Below are 18,931 nucleotides of genomic sequence, written 5' to 3' on the forward strand. Positions count from 1 at the left end.
ACAGTTTTGGGTGAGGCTGCCCCACCTTTTAGGTATTTTGTAAATACTGAAACTTCATGTAATCCATGAATTCCCCCAATAACCCAACAGCAGAATTGTTTTAAGTCCTGGGTCGCCTCTGAGATCAAATGATACCCAAAAGAATGCTTTTGGGAAATCTTCAGTCCCTAGTGGTAGAATGTCATCAGGGTTGGGAGGATGGTGTCTTCAAACAGCTCCTTCCTCTCTAGAAGGGAATGGTGCCTTAAAGGTCAGGACCAGACCCCTTCTTCTAGAAATCTGACAGCAGGGAGGGCTGTGGTGGAGACACACAGTCCACCCAGATGCCTTCTCGTGACCTTGGTCCTTTCCCCCAGACACAATAAGTGGGAGAGCCAGGAGTGGAGGAGGGTGGGAAGGAAACAGGCCTTTCTCAGAGACCTCACCCTTTCTCTCTTCTCATCTGTGGGAGGACTGTCTCCTCCCTTGTTCCCTCCCCTACCTTTTGCTCTCGGGTTTTTTTTAAACTGAGCTCAGATCGCTCATCTCCTCTGGGGCATCCTTATTGGAAGCTTAGAGCAAATGTGGGAGGTAAAATGCAGCTTCTCCCTACGCTGACACAAGTCCCTTGAGGAGCAAAGAACAGAGTGTAGACTGACCCAGGCCCCAGCCCAGAGGCGGAGGCTACTGTCTGAATCACTCACCCTTTTTTCCACTGAGACAATGAGGAAAATAAACATCCAGACCAGTTTCCAGCCAGATCTGAAATCCTCATGCCTTTTTTAAAAGAAAAATGTTATTCTAAATCACCCAGAAATATCAGGCCTTCCTCCTCAATCTTTTGTTTGTTTGTTGTCTTTTGTCTACAGCTGGGTCTGTTCACCCCAAGAGTAGGCTTTGAGTTGGGACATGAAGTCCATAAATTCCCCCACAGACACCCCTGAAGGCTCCAGCCTTCACCTATAGGGAAGCACAAACCCCTCTAGAGGAGGAGAGGGCGACAGGGAGAAACCTGACCCTCTTGTCCTCCTTCTAAGCCTTGATCCCTCTTCCTGCTTTCCCTTTTATATCAGACACCACCACCACCCCCCCCCCATCAACCCAGGCTGCCACCCTGGATTCAGTCCAGTGTTACCTGCCAAAACCCACAGACTGCTAGAGGGGAGAGTGTCTCATCCCGACTCTTCAACCCCAGAGCCTTGCCAGCTCACAAACATCTCTTGAGATGCCCCCCTTTTGGTTCATTGAGAGCTTCTGATGATCTCCTGAGAAGGCAGGTGGTAAAGAATTGATGAGTGGGTCCCAGAATGGATCCCACAGCCCAGCCTAACTAATTTTTCGCTAGAGGTAGAATTAGGACTTTGACTTTAGGGGTAAGGTCACCTTGGACCTCGGGAAATTTTGATTCTTTTTTTTTTTTTTTTTTAACAGAGAGAGAGCGATCGATCACAGGTAGGCAAAGCAGCAGGCAGAGAGAGAGGGGGGAAGCAGGCTCCCCGCTGAGCAGAGAGCCCGATGCAGGGCTCTATCCCAGGACCCTGAGATCATGACCTGAGCCGAAGGTAGAGGCTTAACCCACTGAGCCACCCAGGTGCCCCCAGAAATCTTGATTCTGATTAAACATCCTCTCATGTACAGCTCTGGGTAGGATTCCCAGCTTAACAAAATCAGTAGGTATGGTCATCTCTCTCTAGGATCTGAACTAGGAATCAAAGTCCTGGTTTTAAATTTCAGCTTTGGTACTGATTCAGTGTGTTGATCTCTATTTTTTCAACTATACACTAAGGTTTGAGGACCAACATGGTAATTTTCAACCTTTTTTTCTTTGCATGGCTTGTTAACTATATTCTATGTAGAATGTAACATATGAGACAGGTGAGAGGGAACCCACCTGGAAGAGTGTAGGGGAGAGAGAGGTGCTGCCAGCTGGAGCCTGACCCGGAGGGCCTGCCCTCTCCCTCTCCTGCAATAACCAGGGAAGGCTGAACACGGGAGGAAAATATTGGTCTGCTGCAGATTTTTCAAAAGAGGGAATGCAGATCAGTGCTGCGCTGTGGAAATCATTCTCCTACAACAACAAACAGGAAAAACGTGAGGAAGATGTAGTCAGTTTCGTAAAACTAAATGTGGTCAGATTTTAAAACTTCCCTTCATTCTGAGATTCTCTTTGCATGGGTGCACACTTCTGTTAAAGTATTCATGTGTGTGTGTGTGTGTGAGAGAGAGAGAGAGAAATGACTATCATGGTAAATAATGGTTTTTCCATATCTGACATAATTAAAAAGTGTTAGCCCTATGTGTTGGTTTTTAAAAATACACAAAGAGGCACTGCTTTCACTCATTCATAAAACAGAAGAGTTTTCTGTGATCTAGAGGTGATGCTGGTGTCAGGACCACATGATCCTCAGCCTCTGTGTTCATACTCATGGCCTTTGAACTCTTGCTTCAAGTTCAGGCCCACACAGCCCCCCAGCATAAAGTCAGAGCTCTGAGATTCGTGTCCCTTTCGCTCAGTTCTCACCCTAATGTTGTGTGTAAGCTAGGGTTAACCCTGGGACTTTGCCTGCTTTTCCAGCTCTTAAGTTACTTGCCTGTTAACCTGCCTGTAGTCTCTAATTCCACCTAGGACTGGATCCCATCCTGTTTTACTTACCTCCTCTGAGAGACCACAGCCTTACCCAAACCCTTAACCCAGTGGCTGGAGCCTCACTGCCCAGAGACAGATTGCTGGGTTACTAGTGGTCTGCCTGCCTGAATTTCAGAGGAAGATCTGCTTCTGCTTTCCTGGCCCTGCTTCCTCCTCCACACAGACTCGACTGTCCACATTTCTAGGCGATGCCCAGCTTCTCTTTCTGTTCTCTCGGTCAGCCAGGTCCTACTCTAGGGACAGGTGCCAGGGAGAATCATGAGCCATGGATAATGAGTTCTCTGTGGACTCTTGAGCCTTGCCATGTTCTTTATGTTCTTTCCTCCAAACTACTTTTGGACCTCTTCCCAGTGACTGTCTGCCTCCTCTATGTCTAGTTCCCAGTCTCAGGCCCCCCAGTTTTCACCAGAACTCACCTGCTTTTAACTGAACCATGCCTGGCTCTATGCCAAGATATATTTAGTAGATCGAAAAAAACTCTGAAGTTAACCCCAAGTATGGAAAAAAAAATTTTTTTAATTTCTGAATTTAACTTCAGTATCACGCCCCCATCTGGCCAGTGATAGACTGAAGTTTTAATGAACTTCAGATAAAACAAGTCAATACAGGATTTTCTCAGTTAATTAACATTTCTCTCTCTCCCTCTCTCTCTCTTTTTACATAAATAGAATTATACATACCAGGATTCCCTTACGCCTTTATTGAGATGTAACAGGCAAACTCTCTCTATTTGAAGCATACCTAGTGATCACTTGCTGTTGGCATACATTGTGTAGTGATCGCCACGGTCAGGTTGCTTAACACAGCCTTTACCTCAGAAGTCAGGTTTCTTTTGCCTTCTCCAGGGGCTGCTCTTCAAGTTCCCAGAGGCTTGAGGAGCTGGAATCTGGTTCTTTGAGGCCAGAACACAAAGTTTGGGAACGGTGGGGAGGGGATGTGTGAGAGACTTCAGGATGAGAAGTGACTCTTTCATCTTTCTGACGCGACATTCTGGAGACACATGTGTAGACACATCAAATGATTTAGTTGCTGGGTTTGGTTATGACTTTGTAAATAGTTACACACAATTACGTTTGAAAAATTCCAACTCATTTGTAAATACTGTTATTTTGAGAAATTCACTGTTGAGGAGGAGAAAAAGGAAGCTTCAGCAACATTCTAATCATATTCACAGGACACAGAATAAAATTCCCTTTATGGAAACCGTGCTGTAAAGTACAACGGTCAACAAAAATCAGGGGAAAAAAAAAATCAAGATGAATGATGTACTAACTAGGCTGGAGAGACAGGGTGTGCCAATGACCTAAACTTCATTTTATGTATCTATCATTTGTTTATTGTTTGCTTTTGTTCCCCACCTCCTTACCCCTTTTGTGGATGAAGTCAGTGAACAAAATTCTTCAAGGCTGGTGAATCATATTAGCCAAAACACTCGGCCAAGACAGAGAAGGGAATAGATTACATAGAATGAGAAAATTCTAGAATATGAGGTCTTGAAATACCCTGAGAGAAGGTTAGTTCCGGACTCCTCAAATAATGGCATATCCAGAGGTCAGGGGAGGGGAGCTAATTTGCTCAAGATTGTACAGCTAACCGACAAGGCTAGAATTGGCACCTGGGTTTCTTGGCTTCCTGCTAGTGTTCCAGACGATGTTGATGGTGATACCATCTTGAATTTACACAAGGCCATATGATTTATAAAGTGCTTTTATATATACACTGGTTTAGAAGGCCGGTTTACTACAAAGAGCATAGGTCTTGACATCATATAATTACACGAACCCACCACATTGATGAGTTCAATCTTAACATGGGTGAGTTAATTTACTTTTCTGAGCCTCAATTTCTGCATCAGTAAAATAGAAATGAGACGTTCTTCACAAGATCATTATGAAGATTAGATAAGGACCCACTTCAGTTATGTAGCATAGTGTTTGGTACATGACAAGTGCACATTGAATATCACTTAGATGTGTGCCCCGTAAATTGTCACTGCCTTCCCAGTGATCTCATGCAGCCCTTTGAGTAGATGGACCATGCGATTCTTCTACCCCCCAAACTGAAACCTCCGAAGTAACCCCATCTTGATTTTACCCAAACTAAAGAACTTTTTTTTTTTTTTACTGCATGTGGTTAGTATGTTTATGAAGTAAACCTTGCTGACTTCCTTGGTTTGAGATACGTTATACTTAATTTATTGAGGTGCTCAAAAACAAAGGTGTCTCTTTAAATGTATTACACTGCTAATTGTAAAAGCTAATGTTTACATAGAGCTTACTGTGTCCAAGGCAGTATTCTACGCATTTTGCCCATCTTCACTTCTATGATCCTAAGAGGTAAATCCCTATGATTCTTCTCAATTTACAGAGGAGGAAACCAGGGCACAGAGAAGTTAACTAACTTACTAGTAATTAAGGGAGCTGAGATTCTGACCCAGACAGTCTGGTCCCAGCATCCATGCTCTTGACTACTAAACCATATCCTGAAAGTCTAGATGGAGTTCTTGCCTCAAGTCCTCACGGTCCCCATACTAGGTCTTTAGCCCAAAGACCCGGGAAAGACTTGCCTCTGCCTTTGCTCGAGGCGATGACCGTCTTTAGCTCTGCCATTTGTGGGTACTCTCCTTAGACTCCTTTGAGAGGCCATCACACAGAGTTCTTGCTGCTTTTAATTTAAACATAAGCCAGATTTTCTTCACTGACCTAAGCCATCACTTCAGTTTTGTCTGAATCTAGGACAGATGTTCTTCCACCCACTAGAGTCCACATAATTATAAACAGAGCTGAGAGGCCAGCTGTGGGGCTTGGCCATTAGTGAGTACATTTTCCCCTCGAATTCATCAGAGCAGTGGCCCCCTGGACAGAGGCACCACAGACATATTTCTCAGATGATTGGTGATCTGAGTGTGAAAAGGCTTTGGACAGAGGGACCAGAGACCTGGGTTCTAATTCTGGGTCTGTGGTTTTGCTTGCAGTATGAACCTGGGCCAACCATTTGTTCATCAAGCAGTTTTAGACCCCGAGAGTGTGAGCTCAGGTTCTCTGAGAAGCAGCTTCGAGCTAAGATCTGCAAGAGATTTATTGGGTGGGATGCTTGTGAGGGATCATGGGAAGGAGCCAGAGAGGGGGCAAAGCCTGCAGTGGGGTGCAGGGCTGACACCTGTGACAGAAAGAAGGCAGAGAGGAGGATTAGACCGCAGTGCGGTTCAAGGACAGTTTCCACCAGATAAGTGAAGGTTCTCGAGCCAAGGTCTGCCATGAAGGGAGCCCCACGTCTCAAAGAACAGGCCTGTATTAGTTAGTACTCCTGCCATTCCTTCGACACTGCATGAGAGCAGCCGTGGGGAGTGGAGGGATGCAGAAGGCCACCAGCTGGGGCTGTCAGTGGTGCTGCTCACATGAAGAGATGGAGAGGCAGAGTTTTATAGCTAACTCACCGAACCATCGGCGGCAAACAGAACAGGTGAGGTTCACATTCTTAAAGGAGCTGACAGTCAAGTGGGAAGAGACAGAGGAAGAACAAAATGTTTAAATGGTAGCAATAATCACTTTGATAAAGAGAAGACGAAGTAACGTAACAAGGAGTGACTAGAAATCCGGTTAGGTCAGTGATCAAGAAAGGCCTCTCTGGGACTTGGTCTCCTTATTAGTCATATTAAAATGGTTTTCTTTTTTTTTTTTCATTCCACCGGATATTTGTGTAGCACTTATAAGTATATGCTGCTCCTTTACCCTCACATCGGCTGCACAATAAGATCATCCTTCAACGTGGTGTGAAAAAGACTTGAGTTTGAGCCCTGATTTGGGCATTGCCTAAGAGCTCTGTAACGCTGAGTAAGCCATTTTACTTCTCTGAGTCTTAGTCTCCTCTTATGTGAAATGAATCTGGAAAGATCACCATCCTGCCAACTTTTGAGGGCCGTTATAAATGTCAAAGTTGTTGAGAACAGCCTACAACTGGAAAATAAAAATAAAAATTTCTTTTACAAAACATTAAATAATCAAGTTAACAAGAAACATACAAGATCTCTGTACAGACGATGGCAAAACGTTGCCAGGAGAAATTCAAGAAAACCCAACAAAGGGAGAGAGATATCATGTTGTAAAATAGAACATTCAATATTGTTACTATGCTTTTTCTCTCCAGATTGGTCGGTAGATTCAGATCAGTCTTTCTCATAATCCCGGCAATTTTTTGTATTAATTATACCAAAGCAAATGAGAAGGGACTATATACGCATATGAACACATTAATGTTGTATCAGAGAATATGTCAATAATAGTTCTGATCCTTTCCAGACATAATGTTGGACTTTTTTGAGGACTTCTGGGAACAATGTTAGATTATTAGATGAAAGCTCTTTTCCCTCTCCTTAGAAGTAGAAAAGACCACTCGGGTTTATGTTTATTGTTCTTCCGATTTGATGTGTTACTAGGAAAAACACTGAACTGAAAAACAAGAGACTGACACTCTTGCTCAGGCCTGCCAATCAGTCACTGGTGAAAATCACTTGGTCTCTCTGGACCTTAGATTTCTTATCAGTAAAATAAAATACTGAACTGAATGATCTCTTGGTCACTTCTAGAACTGTGCATCTGTGATATGGAAGAAGAATAAATCATTAAGGATCAGCAAGAACAATCTGATGATTTCTTTCCAAGCCTGGTTCAATACAAGTTTGTCATGTTACTCTCTTGAACCTTTTAATTCTATAAGCTAGGCAGTAATTAGCATGTTGTTTGTGACCAAGATGTACTAAAATGAAAAAGAATATGATTTCTATAATAACACTAATGCAATCGCCAATCTCCAAACTGGCTTTTTTTATGATTTCTCCTCCTGATTTTTTCTTTTTCAGTTGTGGGAAGAGGTAGAGGGGTGCAGAGGAAATTTTTTTAAAGATGTATTTTTTTATTTTAGAGAGAGCATGCATGAGTGGGGAGAGGGGTAAAGGGAGAGGGAGAGAATCCCAAGCAGACTCTCCTCCATGAAATGTGGAGTCTGACACAGGGCTTGATCCCATGACCCATGAGATCATGACCTGAGCTAGAGCCACAAGCACGATGCTTAACTGACTGGGCCATGCACGTGCTCCAGGAGAAAGAATCTTAAGCAAGTTCCACGCCCAGTGTGGAGCCCGACTCGGGGCTCAATCTCACAACCCTGAGATTATGACCTGAGCTGAAATCAAGGATCAGATGTTCAAGCAACTGAGCCACCCAGGCGCCCCTCCTCTTGATTTTTTCAAAGCATAAGTTTGGGATTCATCAGTTTTGGTTTCAGCCTCTATCTCCTTAATGATGAACTTAAATTCGATGGTAATATTTTGAAAGAGATCGTGATTACACAAACCAGAATGAGAACCTCTAGTCCAGGGATTGGCAAACTTCCTCTATAAAAGGACAGATAGTAAATATTGTAGGTTTCACCCTTCTGTTCTCTCACAAATACTCAGTTTCACTCCCGTGGCAGATAAGCAACTGTAAACAGTATGTAAACGAGTACGCATAGCTGTATCCCAATAAAACTTTATTTATGAAGATAGCCAGTGGATCCAGTTTGACTTACGGTGCACAGTTTGCCACCCCCGTTCTAGTGTAATAATACACCTCAGCAGGCCTCCCGAGACACATGTGCACATGGTCTCAGGTGTTGGCCTTTCTAGAGGTATTGAAAAGACAGCACTTCTTTTTGGGTGCCAGCAGAGAAAGCCTAGAGTTGCTGAGGCACCAAGACACAAGGCTGCAAGAGGAGTAGGAAAGCTACACACAGTAAGCCAGGAGCCCGTTGTGACGCCAGGACTAGAGAGAGCAGCTAAGATCTGCCGGTTACGAGATGGTCCTGCCAGGCTCTTTGCCTCTGGGGTCTTCCAGTCACCACACAAAGGCCAGCCGAGGCCATCTGCCCTCTCTGGCACCAGTCCTGGCTCTGATCAAACCCTGAGGGTCTGTGAACACAAAGCCTTCCAGCACTGTTCTCCCACATCACGCCGCCTCCCACGATGGAGAGCTGAGGGAATGCTTCCCTCCATGGGGCACTGCTGTGCAGGGACTGTGGCGTCTCTCTGCTCCCTAAGACAGGCCCTCCAGGCTGCTGTTTCACATCAGGTACAAGATGTGAATCTTACATTCACATACCGTCCTTGGATCCCACAGCTAGTGAGCAGAAATTCAGATTTCAAAGTCCGCGTTCATTCTCCCTGCCACACTACCTCTTCCACAGCCAGAGCTCGGCTTCACGTAATGCTCAGATCTTACGATTCCCTCAGCAAGCCGGGCTCTGAGAGCCCCAGCCCCCCACCCAGAGCTGAACATGTGCAGGTATTTTGCTGGTGATTTTTGCCACTGCTTATGAGTCTTTTTTTTTTTTTTTTAATTTCATTCTTAAGCAATCTCTGCACCCAGTGTGGGGCTGGAACTCGTAACCCGGAGATCAAGAGTCGCAGGCTCTTCTGACTGGGCCAGCGAGGCGCCCCGCTGATGATTCCTGATGAACTCCTTCCGTTAGAGCCTCTGACAGTCATGTTCACACCATTTGCCAGTTGTCTCTTAAATGAAAGTCATTGTAAAAAAAAAAAAAAAAAAAAAAGGCAGGGGAAGTTCACCTCTTGTTAAAGCTGGTTAGCTTAAAAATACAGTGATATATTGTTGCTATTTTTGTGGGAAGGTCATAAGAGTCAAAGACATCATTGCTTTGTGAGCTTATGGTGCCCCTGGATGGATTGATTCCTATGGGACATGGTTAGGTTCCCAGAGTTCCTCGGGGGAAGGGAGAAGTGCTGCCCTAAAGAGAAATACGGGTCTTCTAAGTACGGTAGGAACCCACAGAGTAAGGGCAAGACCCATTCTTTCTGCTGGGCCTGCAGCTCCTCGCAGAGTACCTACAGTCCGTGCTCATGACCCTACGTCAGTGACAAGAGTGCTCATTCCAACTAAGAATTAACTCCTTGAGGGGGACTCCCCGGCCCACTCAGCCCCACTCAAGGGAGCAGGAGTGAGGTCTGACACAACTAAGGTGTGCCATAGGTGTGGCAGGTAAGGGGAGAACAAAACTTGGAACTGTTCTTTCTAAAACCAGCAGGACGGTACGTGGCTCAGCATAGGGTCGCTGCCCTAAAACAGATACACACACAAGGCGGAAAACCTCACAAAGTGGTAACAGCTCCTCCCAGCCTCCAGGAACAGTTTGCATTTGGATCCTGGAGCTCTCCGTTCGTTCTTCTGACCCTAGGAAGAATAACCAACCTCCACGGAATGTTTATTGAACACCTTGTTCCCAACCAGACCTTTGCTGGGTACAGAGCATTGTGCTAAATGCTGTCAGAGAGACCGAGATGGGCCAGATCCTGGCTTCTGCCAGCTCACCATCCCCTTCCATGTGACAGACTCATGAACTAAGCCACAGAACGAGGTACCATGAAAGGTTTCTAGGAAGGCGTGATTCATTCTCACTGGAGACCTCAGGGAAAGGCCGGCATTTGCTCTAACGTGAGGGGCCCTGGGGCAGTGGAGGTTATGTAAGGGTGTGTGACCAGAGACCGTGACATGCCTCTCAGCTACAGTCACTCTCTTTTCCCTGTACCCTTCACAAAATCGATTTCTGCTAAAGTATACTGAGAGATCTTCTGTGTCAAGGTCAGGATGTTCTGATTGGCTCTCAGGGGCCGGGGGGGGGGGGGGGGGGGGGGGGGGGGGTGGTTGCTGTTCTTTCTCAGATCCTTCCCCGGAAGGGGGATGCACGGACAATCTAGTCCCTGAAAGGTCTCCCAGGGTTTCATGTTACTGCCTGTCTGTGCCCCCCCCCTTTTTCTTCTTCTGCTTTATAGTTTCTATAAACACTAGATGTATTTTTGAGCTTGGGGAATTATTTATACTAATCTTTAGTAGTTTGATCCAGTGAATGATTACTTACCATACAAATGTAACATGATAAACTCATAACAAAAGAACAGCCCTGCCAGCCAGTGTCCTGGGTGATGAGATCCCCTGACTTGATTGCCCCTCCCCTCCCCCACAGATTACAGAGACTCCAGCTTCGTTCACACCAATTGATACAGACGTATCTTTCCTATGGGGCGGTGGAAGGACCCCCACACTAGGAGATCTGAATCCGTATCCCAGGTTTGACGTCTGACCTGCTGTGTGGCCTTGGACAAGTAGCCTCACCTTTCTGAGTCACAGTTTCTCCAACTGGAAACAAAGAAGCTTTGGGAGTGTGGGAAGGACAGCAGTGATAAGTGAGCAGATAGACTCCAGGGCCCCTTCCAGTTGTCGTATTATGTGCGTTATTGTGTCGAGCGAAGCTATTTTGTGTTTGGCTTTAAATTTGTGAATAATTCCTGTAATTATGATGTGTGTCTGACAATTTTGAGGATTATTCATTTTTCAATAATTACTCATGATTGTGAGTTAAAATGACCTGGAGCACTCGATTCAGTCTTGCCCTCAGCCCTTGTCAGCATGCATTTGTTTTTGGAACTCTACACCCTCTGGTCCTGTTTCTCACTCAGCTGACTGCAGGGACCACTTACCCCAGAGACTCCTACACCCTTCTGTTTTCAAAAGTCTTTTTCATCAGCCGTCTTCTGTCTGTTGGAACCCTTAGCATGTTACCACTGTTCTACTTCTGGGTGTCAAGCCAACAACCATTTACTGAGTATTTAGTAATTACTATTTACCCATATTCCATCTCATCACATCCCCAAAAGAACCTTGTAAGGTGGGTGTTCTCTTTGGCATTTGACAGCATGAAAAAAGGTGCGGAGAAAGTAATCCTGTAGTAGGATGGTGTCAGAAACCATGTTTCTGAACCCCCATCAGGGCTCTTCCCGTTACATGTTGTGCCCTTTGAAGTCAGCTGTAGGTAGATGATATGAAAAACCAATGAGAACAAGGGTGGTTTCCAGTTTGTAATTTTGAGGCCCCAAAAAACGATTTTTGGAAGAATTTGTTTTTTCACTTGGCTTTTCAGGCCTGCTTTGCCCCTGATTCTTCAGGTGACCCCAACCTTTCTACCTCTGGCCTGGGATTAAGAACCAGAGCCAAACCAGGGGATCTTATCTAAATCCCTGTGTAAATACGACTCATTAGGTCTTAACAGCTCTCTTATATTTCCCAGAGATGGCTTTGATGTGTATCCTCAATCTCATCTGAGTTCTTTCTTTTTTGAATAGAGAAAACTAGGGCCAGGAAGGTGAAATGGCATTCCCAAGGTCATTCAGCCAATTGACAGCAGAGCTTGGCCCAGACAGACCCCCCCCCATGCTGTTATTGGACTCTGCTTCTCAAAAAGCTAATACCGTTTACCACATAGGGATCTTGTGGGAACTCTTCTCTGCATGGATGAGAAGAAGTGGCTTTGGAAGAGAGTGAGATCTGTTTCATTCACACGGGCTCTGCCACTTTCCAGCTGTGTGACCCCAGAGCTCATTATTAACTTTTCTGAGCTTCAGTTTCTTCATCCAAAAAGAAAGGGGAAAATGGAAATAATATCTGTCTCACAGAGTAGACTAGAGGCACATAGTAGGTGCTTAATAAATGGCAGCTATGATTATTATAGTCCATATTGTCCTTTTTGTTCTCCTTCCACATATAACATGGTATGGCTTATAGTTGGGACTAAAACAGACAACACCTAACCTTCCTTCCAGGCATTCACTGTTGCTTGGGAAGCAACTCCATACCTCTTGGCTGATTTCGAGTTCTCATCAGTTCCATGTTACTAAAGAATAGAAGCAGTAAGGGGGCGCTTGGGTGGCTCAGTGGGTTAAGCCTCTGCCTTCGGCTCGGGTCATGATCTCATGATTTCAGGGTCCTGGGATGGAGCCCCGCATCGGGCTCTCTGCTCAGCAGGGAGCCTGCTTCCCCTCTTGCTCTCTGCCTACTTGTGATCTCTCTCTCTCTCTCTGTCAAATAATTAAATAAAATCTTAAAAAAAAAAAAAGAATAAAAGCAGTAAGAATGGAGGTGCTATGTTAAATGCTTTACGTATTTATGTACATTTATGTTAAATGCTTTTTGTATTCATGTACATTATGTTAAAGCACTTATGCTAAATGCTTTTATGCATTTATATTAAATGCTTTATGTATGATCTCAAACTTTGCAGCAGCCCTGGAGAATTATGTATTTTCCCGGTTGAACACGTAAAGATAGAAGAGGTTTACGTAAACTGTCCAAGGCCACAAAGCAAGCAGTTAGCAGAAGCCCCGTTTGAATCCAGCCCTGGCTCTAGCATGTGCTTTGGTCTTCATGGGTTCTGACACTGAGGCTTGGGGTGGGGATTTGGGGGGCGGGGGTGAGGGGAGAAGGATAAAGATAAAAAGGGCACTGAGATAAGGGAACCAGTCATTATTTGGCCAGTCATCTTTTCCAGAAACTCTCGCCAACTGCCCCTTTCCTGCTCCTGTTATCACCAGCCAGTTGCTGGCTGGGCTGGGCTGGGCTGGGCCGGGCCACTCTACTGAAATCCTTCAGAGCTTTCCTGTTCTAGAGTTTGCAAGAAGGTGGGCGGAGTGTTTGTGTGCTGGGCAGGGTTCCCAGGGGTGATTGTGGAAAGGAAGGGGAGTGATTTTTAGGGCCCTAAAAAGAAGCCAGGGAGAAGAGGAAAAAATAAAACCTGTTTAAAAGAAAACAAATTTGACTCAAGCATTTTCTGGCATTATCTTTAGTCTAGACTTGGAGGTGGAAGCCCAGGCCAGAAGTCTGGAAATTGTCCTTTTTCTTGCTGTATAACTGTGCTTCCTAATGACCCAAGACACATCATTACAACAGCCTTATGGCCACATACCAAAAACAGCCCAGCCACACATCACGTAATGTCCTTTTTCATTCTTTTCTTCCCTCACGGGGTACCAAGGCAATAAAAGCAAATCCTGTGCACGTTTTATGTGAACGTGCACATTTGTTTTCACACCAATATCTCATTTGCCTTCTTGCTATTCTTCCTACGAATTCTTGCTATTTTGTTTTGCTAAAATCCCCACTGCCTTGCTATGACTGTGGAGCCATGCCCTGGATGGTGGGGTTGGAGGAGGTGCAGAGAACTAAAGGTAGAAAAGGGACAACGTCTCTTACTCAATCTACTTTAGGAAGGACCTGGTATTTGCTGAGTGTTCAGCGTTCTCTTTAGAGAGGAAATAAACTAGAGGTCAGATGTATTTAATTAGACCGTTCATCTCTTGCGTAGACTTCATACTTTGCAAAAGTGTTTATGCATGTGTGTATATGTTTTTAAATTCACTTATCATATATCACCCATTTAAAGTGTACAAGTCATTGTTTTTTTAGTATATTCCCAGGCTTGTGTACCCATCACCACCATCTAATGTTGGAATGTTTCATTACGTCAGATAGAAACCCCAAACTCATTAGCAGTCACTCCCCATTTCCACTCCTCCATCCCGCCCCCATCCCCGGACAACCACTAGTCTACTTGCTCTCTTTATGGATGTGCTGATTCTAGACATTTCACATAAAATCATTACAGTCTGTAACCTTTTATCACTCACTTCTTCCACTTAGCATAGAAGATCCACTCGTGGTGTAGCATGTAGCAGTGCTTCATTCATTTGATGGCTGACTAATATTCCGTTATGTAGCTACATCACGTTGTTTATCCGGGCTCTGCCTCAGTCATCACACAGTCTTCACTCCCCATATGTCTCTGTCTCTGTTTGGTCTTCTTATAAGTATATCCATCAGTGAATTAGCACCTGCCCTAATCCTTATGACCTAATGTTAACTAATTAGATCTGGAAAGACCCTATTTTTGAACAAGGTCACATTCTGAGGTTCCATGTAGACATGGGTTTTGGGGGACCCTGTTCAATCCAGTATAGACCCTAAGGAATAGCCACCTACATTCAGGTAGAAATCTTTTAAAGTAGCAAGGAGAAGTGAGATTTTGGCAAGGTTTAGCACCAAAACAGCTTTGAAAGAATTTTTCTGAAGCTGCAGGTCATTATGGAGCTGACTGATTTCATGGACATGGTTTATCTTGATAGAATGGAATTCCGAGTGAGCCCAACTCAGTGTAACCCCCACTTCATCTTATTAGCAGAAACAAGCATATTTGGTTTGGTGCTAGTGAAAATTCTTTTATTCATTCAGCAACTATATATTCATTACCCACAGTGAGCTGAGACTATTTTAGGCACCAGGATTACAGAAATGCCCAGTACACATTTTGAGGACTTATATCATGCCAAATTGTCTCAACGCTTTATGCATTTGATGACCATCCTCTGTTAACTTGTGAATAAGGAAACTGAGACTCAGAAGAGGTGAAATGATTTCTCCAGCTCTGCAAGTAAATAGTCAGGGCCCTGGCGGTGAGAACAGGTCACTCCTCTTTTATACAGACCCACAACCCTAAGCATGCAGTGTAGGGGGCACGTGGGATGTATGGGGTGACAGGCAAGATAAGTAGATTGTGACAGAATGGCCTTTCTTGTTGGACTTGGGAACCAGGACTTAACGCAGAAGGCAGTGAGGAATCGGTGAGTGGTATGGAAGGAGCATGACCTCATGCTATGTACTTCATTTTTTTTTTAATTAATCAGCATGTATTTATGGAGTTGGGTCACATGCTGGGCTTGATGCCAGGGATGAAACTGTGTGAGAAGAGACAGAATCTGCCCTCTCTGAGTTTACAGCCGAATATATGGGGTGACAAGAGAGAACAGTTACTGTCTTCCTAAAATTCTCTTTGAAACACAAGAAGGACTGGTCAGAAACAAGGTTGAGGAAATAAACAGGAAAATGGTTTTAAGAGGAGAGTGCTCCGTAGGCATCCTGACGGTAACAGGGATCCACTGAAGAATTTGAAGCCAGGCAGTGACATAACAACGTGGTGTGGTTGTTGAGAAGCAGACTCCTAGATAATGCCTAGGTTTCTGGCTCCAAACCAATTGGATGGTAATGTTGATGTACTTCACGGAAAGGGAGAACATAGGAGGAGGATCATGGAACTTGACCTACAGATGGGACACCTGAATGGAGGTGCCCAGCAGGCAAAGGGTGATAGGACGAGAGCCTTTGATAGAGAACTGAGCTAAAGCCTGATTTCTGAGAGTCGTCATCACCTGGCTGGAGAAGACTACCCCAGGGGAGTTTCCTGAGAAAGCGAAGCTATAGGAGGGTCTGGGGTGGAACCCTGAAAAAGGCCCCCACTGAAGGGGTGAAGGGGTCCAAAAAGACCACGGGAAAGGTAGAAATGCCCCGAGGTTTTCTCTTTGTGCCTTCCCTGTGTCTTCTCAAGCAGCAGCTGTGTTTGCTCCTGGCGCCATGGCTACCCCATCGCTGAACATCCTCACCCCCATCCCTCTGCCATTAGAGAGTTCATCTTGCAAATCTAATGGAGTAATGAAGCCATTGATTCAGTTAACAAACATCCAGTTCACTACAAGACCTGTAATGGGAATTCATGGCAGAGGTCAATATAGCTGTCGATGGAACAGTGTTTCCCCAGAGGCCCATGGCTTTCTCTGCTGGACGCTGGCAGAAGTGGTTCTGCCTAGCATCAGTGAAGCCTGGAGAGTAATTAATCCGATAGAGCACTAATGAGCTAGTGATCCTCCCTGGGGCCATGAGGAGGCTCCTAAAATAGGTCAGATAACGGGGAGTAGAAACAGAGTGTGTCCCCCAGAAAAGATTGGAATAGCCCTAGCAAGCCACCATCACCAGCACTGAGCCATCACACCCCACTAGCTGTCACATCGCCAGAAATTACATATTTAAACCTTTATCTCTCTTGAACAAGAAGTTTCACTGTGGAAGGATTGTATGCCAAATGAATATATTCTCTTCTTCCACAAACTCAGACCAAGAACTTTCTGTGTGCCTGGCCTTTATTGGGTAAATCCTGGGACCGTAGGCATAACCACGTCAGTTGCTGTCTTAGAGACTCATGGGCTAGGCAAGGAGGCAGGAGGACAGTGGATATAATGAAGCACGGGCCAAGTGCTATTGGCAGCCAAAAAAGGACTGCATCCAGGAAGGTTTCAGAGAGAATATGATATCCGTGTAGGGTCTTAAAGTCTGCGTACAAGTGCCAGTAGAGGAGAAGTGAAATCCAGGCAGAAGGAACAGCAGAAGCCCATAAGAATCACAAAAGGGGCTGGTGTGCCTAGGGACTGATGAAGCTTCCAAATGCCTCGGGTCCGGGAGGAGAAAAGCAGGAAGTAGGTGAGACTGTCAAAGGCCTTGTGTGTTAGGCTCAGGAACCAGGAAAAGGCTTGGAGAAGCAGCCAAATGAGTAATACCCTTGGCTTGAGGGGTGGGTAGCACTCTCAGCTGTGATCTGACTTTAATACCCTGCTTCTTTTCTAGCACAGCACAGGGGGAGTTTAAAATGAGAGTTAAGGGGAAAAAGACCAATCAACTCAGAGCTGCAGGCACAAGAATTGGGGAATGGGGACCATTGTTGTCCTCAAGAGGGCTTGGAAGGACAGTCAGGAGGAGCTGGGACCAGTCTTATGGGACTGTCCGCTCCAACTACATTTGTGCTTTTATCACTAATGTAGTAAGGCACAGTCCAGGCTCTGACTTAATGAGTCTTCAGGAAGCCAAGCTCATCTAACAAAGCCGGCCCTCGCTTTGACGGAGGTGATGACGGCAGGAGCCTCCAGAGAGGAGGAAAGCGGTGGCACTTAACTGCCCCAAGGGTGTGAGGGCCAGAGTCACACTCACTCTGCGTGCCCTGGGCAGCTATACACCTCCTGGTAGCTGAACACCCTCAAGGTTATGACACGGAGCAGCCTCCAGGTGACTCCAGGAGCAGCCCTGAGGGACAGGACATCTCCTTTTCCACCAGGAGGCCACAGCCCTCCTCTCCTGGAGGCAGAGAAGGAGCAGGTGTGTGACGGGGAGAGAAGGCTGCTGCTGGAACATTGCCTCTGCTCTTAATATCTTTGCCTCCTCCGACAGCCCACTTTGGGATGAGGACACCTTTCCTCCCCTTTTCAGTCACAGAGCTTCTTCTTTTGTTCCTCAGACTCCCTGAGAAACCTCTCCTCCGCCAGTCACGGCCCCCGCTCCTCTCCAGCTGAGCTCAGCAGCTCCAGTCAGCACCTTCTCCGGGAACGGAAGTCCTCAGCCCCATCGCACTCCAGCCAGCCCACCCTGTTCACCTTTGAACCCCCGGTGTCCAACCACATGCAGCCCGCCTTGTCCACCAGCGCGCCTCAGGAGTATCTCTACTTGCACCAATGCATCAGCCGGAGGGCTGAGAACGCCAGGTAGGAGACTGCCATGAGCACGGGGCCTGGAGGGGTGGGATCGGACGCCCACGCACAGGACTCAGGGCTTGCAGTCCTACTGCTTTGAATTTTCAAGACAAGGGAGTAAAATATTTTCTCTTCTCAGGCAAACAGACATATTTATTAGCAAAGCAGCATTCTTTTGCTGAGGGAACCCTCACATCGTCCTGGCATCCGCTATGTTGCTCTACAGTGATAATTAGATTCCAGAGGAACCTCCCATTATCAAAAATCACACTACAAAAATGTTCTGTTTAATCTGAGGGAAGAAACACACTAGGGACTAGAGTTTCAGAATTGGAAAAAAAAAATTCCATTTGCTTGTTGGCAATAAGAGGATAGCTCTAAAGTCTTACCGTATTGAAATATCTATCTCTCACTTTTGCTCTAGAGCTGCACTGGTCTGTGTGGTAGTAAACTATACACACGTGGCTATTTAAATCTGAATGGGTTCAAATGAGATAAAACTTAAAATGAAGTTCCTCAGTTGCACTGGCCACATTTCAAGCACTCAGCTGCCACATGTGGCTAGTGGCTACCCTAGCAGACAACACAGATAAGGAAACATTTCATCACCACGGAAAGTTCTAGAGCAAAGACTCTCTGCTCTAGAATAACAATCTCTGTAGTTCTAACACCACTAGCTCTCACAGATGTGGAGCCTGTATGTATTTTTACTACCTTTTATTCCCCTTGTTAGGGTGAATGAAAGTACGGAGGTGATGGGCTTTGCCAGAGCCAGTTCCCAGTTCCTAGCATGGCCAGCAGATGACGAATCATGTTTCTCAATTAATTAAGAAATATCTAACTTGTGTTATGAAAACTAAGGCAACTAGAGAACCGACTGTATTAGCGTATCACACTTTAGAACATTCTCAAGCAGAACCTTACTCGAACCCAAATGCACGGAGAGCCAGTAGAGATCATTTCTACCCATTTCATAGATGAAGAAAATGAGGCTCCTGCTAAGCATGACAGAGGCAGGACTGGAACGCAGGGCTGCTCGTCTCCAGGCCTATACTCTGTACCATGTTACCCTCCTTTTG

At 45.5% G+C, this 18,931-nt stretch overlaps 1 protein-coding gene across 1 annotated transcript in view; it reads left to right on the forward strand.

Moving 5' to 3' along the window:
* GAB2 (GRB2 associated binding protein 2) overlaps nucleotides 1–18,931 on the forward strand; it is a 186,300-nt gene that overhangs the window by 144,950 nt on the left and 22,419 nt on the right. The window contains exon 3 of the mRNA XM_032852972.1: nucleotides 17,621–17,864. Within this exon, the coding sequence (XP_032708863.1) occupies nucleotides 17,621–17,864 (244 nt within the window). The remainder of the gene's footprint in view (nucleotides 1–17,620; nucleotides 17,865–18,931) is intronic.

This window comes from Lontra canadensis, unplaced genomic scaffold, assembly GCF_010015895.1.
Source record: "Lontra canadensis isolate GAN:19392208 unplaced genomic scaffold, GSC_riverotter_1.0 scaffold7, whole genome shotgun sequence".
NCBI lineage: Eukaryota > Metazoa > Chordata > Mammalia > Carnivora > Mustelidae > Lontra > Lontra canadensis.